This window comes from Haliotis cracherodii, unplaced genomic scaffold (assembly GCF_022045235.1).
Source record: "Haliotis cracherodii isolate W230 unplaced genomic scaffold, xgHalCrac1.p SCAF_6, whole genome shotgun sequence".
NCBI lineage: Eukaryota > Metazoa > Mollusca > Gastropoda > Lepetellida > Haliotidae > Haliotis > Haliotis cracherodii.
The window spans coordinates 1,450,534-1,459,068 of NW_027266319.1; the positions used below are offsets into that span (position 1 = coordinate 1,450,534).

The 8,535-nt window shown below is 43.7% G+C and overlaps 1 protein-coding gene across 2 annotated transcripts in view; it reads left to right on the forward strand.

The window, feature by feature from the left end:
* LOC139444855 (F-box/WD repeat-containing protein 7-like) overlaps positions 1–8,023 on the forward strand; it is a 33,464-nt gene extending 25,441 nt beyond the window's left edge. Inside the window, exons 14-15 of one of the 2 annotated variants that reach the window (XR_011651851.1) lie at positions 1,518–4,805; positions 4,863–8,023. Coding sequence is in view for 1 of the 2 variants with exons in the window: in XM_071225842.1 (XP_071081943.1) it covers positions 1,518–1,661 (144 nt within the window). In the remaining variant the exon portion in view is untranslated. Of the gene's footprint in view, positions 1–1,517 lie in introns of both variants that reach the window. The other variant, XM_071225842.1, reaches the window with a different exon arrangement.
* Positions 8,024–8,535: the final 512 nt, after the last annotated feature.

The window sequence follows — 8,535 nt, forward strand, 5'->3', positions numbered from 1 at the left end:
ACTGTGTGTTGATTGTGTTGAACTATGTGTTGATTGTGTTGAACTATGCATTGATTGTGTTGAACTGTGTGTTGATTGTGTCGAACTATGTATCAGAGCTCTAGATAAGCTTTTGGTGTTGTGGGTATTTTACCCATGCATTTTAAAATCATTGGTTATCAGTAATTCTATCTGGGTATTCAAATTTCTGTTACCCACTAGTTTTTATCCCCCCGGCATATAATGCGGGGGGATATAGCGATCAGCCAGTCTGTCTGTCTGTCCGTCTGACCGTCTGTCCGTCCGTAATCATTTCCTTTTCAGGGACAGAATTCCAAAACCATTCAGTGTATTTGATCAAAACTTGGCAAATCTATCAGGCACATACTGAAGTGGTGCCTTTTGATATTTTGGGATTTTTCTAATTTTTATTTTTTTTTATTTTTATGGAAAGAAGTTGGACCTAGACTCCATTGGGGAACGGGTTCGTTCACTGGGTAAACAATGTATGCTTCTTAAAGAATATTCAACTGTTGACTCATTACATACAGAATTGCACATTTACTAGAGGTTACTTTACAGACAGCTGGGGGATATGTCATCTTTCTGATGACTCTTGTTACACATGTGGGTATTTAAGTTAAATATTTAAAAACACTATTCATCTAGTCCCTGCAAAATGGTGTCGTGTGGGTTTATAGGACTAAAAAATACCACGATACTTCCACAAGAAAGTGTGATGGCAAACTGTTATCGTGGAGTTTGGCAAGGTTGACGGAATGCCCGTTTATAATTTCAAAATAAGTTGCTGATTTGCTAATCGAATACACAGGGTTACTTCACAATATTTTCATGATACACGCAAATTATACTTTTGTAGCGTATCTGTAATGTTCGTTGCGTATTTGATAAGCTTGGATTTTATTTTACTGCGTATTTCTGCATTTCTGATGCATATTGTACTCAGATACGCAGCTTATCTGGAGCTCTGATGTATTGAACGATGTGTTGAACTGTTTGTTGATTGTGTTGAACTGTTTGTTGATTGTGTTAAACAGTTTGCTGATTGTGTTGAACTGTTTGTGTTAAACTCTTTGTTGATTGTGTTGAACTGTGTCTTGGTTGTGTTGAGCGATGTGTTGATTGTGCTGGAACTATGTTTTGAAATGTTTGTTGATTGTGTTGAACTTTTTGTTGATTGTGTTGAACGATGTGTTGATTGTGTTGAACTGTGTTGATTGTGTTGAACGTGTTGAACTGTGTGTTGAACTGTGTGTTGATTGTGTTGAACTGTTTGTTGATTGTGTTGAACGATGTGTTGATTGTGTTGAATTGTGTGATGATTGTGTTGGACTGTTTGTTGATTGTATTGAACTGTGTGTTGATTGTGTTGAACTGTGTTGAACTTGTGTTGATTGTGTTGAACTGTTTGTTGATTGTGTTGAACTGTGTTGATTGTGTTGAACTTGTGTTGATTGTGTTGAACTGTGCATTGATTGTGTCAAACTGTCTGTTGAATGTGTTTATGTTTTTGCCAGGTGTGGAATCTGGAGACAGGCCAGCGACTTGTGACCCTGCAGAACCACAAAGATGGAGTGACCTGTCTGCAGTTTAATGATTTCATCATTGTGTCAGGGTCGTATGACAAGACTGTGAAGCTGTGGGACTTCAGTTGCTGCTAGCTCGTCACAGTTACCGAACCCTGAAAGGAGCTTGCTGTGTCAAGTGCTTCTCACACAGCTGGTGTCCTAGCACAATCAAAACCCACCATGACAAGTCAAGTATATGCCAATTTTGTATTCAGATGTGAAGTGTATGTGTTCAGTTGTCCCCATTATAAGTCTCTCCAACTCTACCGGCAGTGCAATGTCCGACCGTTGATCTAACAGTGCATCTTTGCGTTATCGTGTGTTATGTCAGAGTCCTCCCACAAAGAGGAATGTCAAAGCTCCTATTTTATATGAGGGGCGGTTGAAAAGTTCTGAGGCTAACTAAGAAGGATGTCTAGTCCACACAAACAGATTGAATGTATAAAGTACAATATTTTCCCTGCTTGCATGCTACATTTCAACCAATACACAACAGGCAGTCTATGTCTGTTGGCATCAAAGTGACACGGCTTCAAAGTGATCAGGTATTCTCCGTTGGAGAAAATGGACAAAATAGGCTATTGTGATGTCATCAAGCATGTCCAACTGAGACTCCCCCTACAGCCGGCCATGCAGATGTGGTGTCAGCTTTAGCAGATGAGGTAGGCAGTTGGTGTCAAGATCCTCGGAGAGAACGCTGGTGATGTTCATGGATCAGGGAGACCTCCAACTGTCACCACTCCTCATCAGAAACATTCCAGGTGTATCATCCCTCATGAGAATTTAAACGATTCGAAGAAGACCCAGCGCATTTTCTTCTTTTTTTTTCTTTTGTTTTGTAAGCATGGACAAGTCTTGACTTAACCACTCTCAGCCAAAGTCGAAGCAACAGTCAAAGCAATGGAAACATCTCCTCCAAAGAAGGCAAAGTCTGTTTCCTCAGCTGTCTACGATGGCTTCAGTTTTCAGGGATTCCAAAAGAATCGTACTGGTGTTCAGGTCATTAATCACTGATATAATGCTTATCTACTTTGGCCACTGCATGAGAGTATCAAGGCCGAACATGATGGACACCCGCTAGGGACATTGCTCCAGTGAACAAGTCTGTTGTTACCATGGCTGCATGCGTGACCTTGACTTTAATCTCATTGAACGCTTCCAAATTCACCAGATTTGGCACTGTCAGATTTCCTCCTCTTCCCGAACGTGAAGGGAGAACTATCTAGCAAGCATTGTGCAAATGATGATAGCGTAAGTTCTGCTGTGGACTTTGTACCCCCCAGGAGACTTTCTTCACAGTGGGATCCTCACATCCAAGCATCACTGACAGATGTTTTGGACCTCAGAGGGGATTAATTTATGTGAAAAACAATTAGCAGCCACCTCTATCAACACAGTCCATCCTAGTTAGGCTCAGAACCTTTCAGCCTTGTAAGATGTCTCACATTCCAAAGGTTACAGGAAAATGTTTTTTGTTAAAAAGAAAGTGATTAATATTTTTTATGAATTATGAAGGCAGTGAAGCATTGATGTTGTTTTAGTGTAGACTTGCTAGATCTTGATGGAAAGGGAATTTCAAGTCTGATATTGACATTATGCATCCAAAGTTTTACAAGTTGTATTTAGTGCCGTGGTGCTACATTGTGTCCTGATTGTGTCATAGTTGTGTTGACATTGTGTCTTGTGCCTTACCCATCAAGTGCTTACTCTTTTCATGTGTCTGAGCTTGTCACTGTGGATAGAGTTTCAGTAATCTTTGTACTTCATGCTCTAGGTTATTTAAGATTTAGATCATATTTCTACAGATTTATTTGTCAAGGCAGATATTGTTTATTATATTCAGTTTGGTTGTAACAGTTGATGTTAGAAGTCCAATGAGTGTTGCTTGCAGTCTGTGCAGAGGACAAGGGCGTGAGCCACAGAGTGATGCTGGCAGTCTGTGCAGAGGACAAAAACATGAGCCACGGAGTGATGCTGGCAATCTGTGCAGTGGACAAGGACGTGAGCCACAGAGTGATGCTGTGCAGAGGACAAGAACGTGAGCAACAGAGTGTTGCTGGCAGTCTGTGCAGAGGACAAGGACGTGAGCCACGAAGTGATGCTATGCAGAGGACAAGAACGTGAGCCACGGAGTGATGCTGGCAGTCTGAGCAGAGGACAAGGACGTGAGCCACGAAGTGATGCTGTGCAGAGGACAAGAACGTGAGCCACGGAGTGATGCTGGCAGTGTGTGCAGAGGACAAGGACATGAGCCACGGAGTATTGCTGGCAGTCTGTGCAGAGGACAAGGACATGAGCCATGGAGTGTTGCTGGCAGTCTGTGCAGAGGACAAGGACATGAGCCACGGAGTATTGTTGGCAGTCTGTGCAGAGGACAAGGACATGAGCCACGGAGTGATGCTGGCAGTCTGTGCAGAGGACAAGGACGTGAGCCACGGAGTGATGCTGGCAGTCTGACTAGAGGACAAGGACGTGAGCCACGGAGTATTGCTGGCAGTCTGCGCAGAGGACAAGGACATGAACCACGGAGTGATGCTGGCAGTCTGTGCAGAGGACAAGGACATCAATGCTAACTGTTCATGTTTTAAGACTTGTGTGTCTATGTGTGTGTGTCTGTGTGGGGGTGGGGGGGGGGGATGACATGCATGTGTGTAAAGTTTATTTGGATGAGGTGGGCATGTGTGTTCATGTGTGTGCATGTGTGTGTATGGTTATGTGTGTGACCAAAAGTGTACAAACACTACCAGGTGCCAAACCAGGTGCCAACCACAAGAGGATAAGCTACAACCACAAGAGGATAACCACAAGAGGATAAGCTACAACCACATGAGGATAAGCTACAACCACAAGAGGATAAGCTACAACCACAAGAGGATAAGCTACAACCACATGAGGATAAGCTACAACCACAAGAGGATAAGCTACAACCACAAGAGGATAAGCTACAACCACAAGAGGATAAGCTACAACCACAAGAGGATAAGCTACAACCATGTGTATCATCTGGTCATACGACCACGTAACATTAGTCACAAAAGTGTTATGTGTTCATTTCCATGTTGACCAAGGTACTTCGCCAACAAGTGTGCATGCTTTGTTAGTGTTGACTCACATCCTGAATATTTATGCATTGGCGGCATGCTAGAAACTATTTTTGTGTGTGAGTATATATGTAACAGAGGTATCCTTCTGAGTATATCTGTAACAGAGGTATCCATCTGAGTATATATGTAACAGGTATCCATCTGAGTATATATGTAACAGAGGCATCATCTGAGTATATATGTAACAGAGGTATCCATCTGAATATATATGTAACAGAGGTATCCATCTGAGTATATATGTAACAGAGGCATCATCTGAGTATATATGTAACAGAGGTATCCATCTTCGTTTATATGTAACAGGTATCCATCTGAGTATATATATATAACAGGTATCCATCTGAGTATATATGTAACGGAGGTATTGGTCTGAGTATATATGTTACAGAGGTATCCATCTGAGTATATATGTCACAGAGGTATCAATCTGAGTTGATATGTCACAGAGGTATCCTTCTGACTATATATGTAACAGAGGTATCCGTCTGAGTACATATGTAACAGAGGTATCCATCTGAGTATATATGTAACAGAGGTATCCATCTGAGTATATATGTAACAGAGGTATCCGTCTGAGTATATATGTAACAGAGGTATCCGTCTGTGTATGTAAGATGTAACTTAGGTATCTATATTTGTATATATGTAATAGATATGTCTGACAATCTAAAATAGATATCCATCTGACAATGTAATAGATATTGTCTTTGTGTGTAACAGGTCTCATCTGACAAAACAGAAGATTCCATATGACAATGTAACACTATACCATCTGACAATGCAACACATATCCATCTGACAATGTAACACTTGCCCAAATGAAAATTTAACATGTATCCATCTGACAATGCAACACTTATCCATCTGACAATGTAACATATATCCATCTGACAATGCAACACTTATCCAACTGACAATGTCACACTTATCCAGCTGAGAATGCAACACTTATCCAACCTACAATGCAACACTTATCCATCTGACAATGCAACACTTATCCAACCCTCAATACAACACTTATCCAACTGACAGTGTAACACTTACCCAACTGACAATGTCTATTTATTGCTGATGGAATCTGTTGTGAAGAAAGCCCCTGCACTGCGTGATGTGTAGATGCAATGACTCCAGGAAGGTTGGCCACTGCATACAGCCTCAAGCGACCAGCATAGGAACATGTCAGAAAGTACTTCTGTTGATACGAGTATTGCTGATGGGAACCATGGCAACCACTTCCCTGGTAACTGTGTTGTATATTGTATACAGTCTTTATAACAAAATTGTTCCCATGGCTACTGTTGCTGTGCCTAAAATGCCACTACCACAGTAGCAGTGGCCTCTGCATTATATGTATTTATAGGGCAACCACTTACCTGTTATCAGCATTGTGTTGTATTTATTTCCTGTATGTAATGAGTGCCCTGTAACCATGGTAACGGGCAGCCACAAGTGTGTCCTGTCACCATGGCCTGAGTAACACGTATTGTACTGCCTCCAGTTGACATCCACTGTAACAGATGCTGCATACTTCTTTGTGTGCATGTTGTGAGGGAAGTTGTGATATGTAAATGACACATCAGACTTTGTATTCAGTTTGAGTCAGACCTTGGTTTTACCTACAAGCCAGCCCCTTGCCTCGGACACCTGACAGTTGAGCAGGAGGTCTCCCCACCATCAGTGGTACTGTGTCCTCACACGCTGACATCATCGCCATGTCCTCACACGCTGACATCATTCTCTATACACAAGGTCCGACTGTGATGATGCTGTCTACTGAAGTCTGTATTCTGATCAATGGCTTGATTCTTGAGTTGATTCTTTATTCAGGTCATTTAAATGAATTTCTGCACTCACGTCTTAACTCAATCCTCGTATAAAATATGTAGTTCCCCTCCTCACCCAGTGGAGCTGTGGTTCTCTTCTCTGCTAGAAGTGATGGGCTGTGAACACTGTACCCTGCCTCTAGCAGTGATGGTCGAACACTCTACCCTGCCTCTAGTAGTGATGGGCAGTGAACACTCTACCCTGCCTCTAGTAGTGGTGGGCCATGAACACTCTACCATGCCTGAAGTAGTGATGGGCTGTGAACCCTCTACCCTGGCTCTAGTAGTGATGGTCGAACACTCTACCCTGCCTGAAGTAGTGATGGGCTGTGAACACTCTACCCTGCCTCTAGTAGTGATGGGCCGTGAACCCTCTACCCTGGCTCTAGTAGTGATGGTCGAACACTCTACCCTGCCTGAAGTAGTGATGGGCCGTGAACACTCAACCCTGCCTCTAGTAGTGATGGGCCGTGAACACTCTACCCTGCCTCTAGTAGTGATGGGTGAACACTCTACCCTGCCTCTAGTAGTGATGGGCAGTGAACACACTACCCTGTTTCTAGTAGTGATGGGCAGTGAACACTCTACCCTGCCTCTAGTAGTGATGGGCAGTGAACACTCTACCCTGCCTCTAGTAGTGATGGGCAGTGAACACTCTACCCTGCCTCTAGTAGTGATGGGTCATAAACACCCTACCCTGCCTCTAGTAGTCATGGGTAGTGAACACTCTACCCTGCCATTAGTAGTGATGGGCAGTGAACACTCTACCCTGCCTGTAGTAGTGATGGGCCGTGAACACTCTACCCTGTCTCTACTAGTGATGGGCCGTGAACACTCTACCCTGTCTCTACTAGTGATGGGCCGTGAACACTCTACCCTGCCTCTACTAGGGATGGTCGAACACTCTACCCTGCCTCTAGTAGTGATGGGTCGTGAACACTCTACCCTGCCTCTACTAGGGATGGTCGAACACTCTACCCTGCCTCTAGTAGTGATGGGCAGTGAACACTCTACCCTGCCTCTAGTAGTGATGGGCAGTGAACACTCTACCCTGCCTCTAGTAGTGATGGGCAGTGAACACTCTACCCTGCCTCTAGTAGTGATGGGCAGTGAACACTCTACCCTGCCTCTAGTAGTGATGGGTGAACACTCTACCATGCCTCTAGTAGTGATGGGTCGTGAACACTCTACCCTGCCTCTAGTAGTGATGGGTCGTGAACACTCTACCCTGCCTCTAGTAGTGATGGGTGAACACTCTACCCTGCCTCTAGTAGTGATGGGCAGTGAACACTCTACCCTGCCTCTAGTAGTGATGGGTCGTGAACACTCTACCCTGCCTCTAGTAGTGATACTGTCAGATGAAGCAGAAGGGTTCTCGTCATGTGACTGCTGCACAATGTGATATTGTAACTCCAGATCGGTTGTGTCTATGATGAGTATTTATGTGTGTCGTGGTACATGTATGTCTGAATGCACCCAGCAGTGTCCAGTGTATGGCGAGATGGCAACTGACAAGGAATCAAAGGCATTAAAGGCATTTTGTATCTCACTGTGTGTCCGTTGTCTGTCAGGGTCCATGGTTCAGTGTGTTGCATGTTAATTTGTCAATATCCTCTACGTAGGCAGTGTTGTTTCTGTAACTCAAGTGGTATTGCAGGATTGTCACATCTACTGATGATAAGTCTTCAGCAACCCATGCATTGCATATGAGGCGACTGCTTGTCTTAAGAGGTGACCAGTCGGATCGGGTGGTCAGGCTCGCTGCATGTCATCGTATCCACGATGCGTGGATCATTGCTCATGGCAGCAATCACTGGATTGTCTGGTCCATACTTGATTTATTACAGACCGCCATCATATAGCTGGAATATTGCTGAGTGCGGCGTTAAACAAACAAAACATCTAATTCCATAAGTACGCAAGAACTAGTCACCATGTGAGGAAGACTCAGGAAGTTGGGCACATGATTTCAAAATGTTGCCGCTTACGACAAGCCTGGGTTGCTGAATTCTACCCCGGATGTTCCCGGGTCCTCTCTGT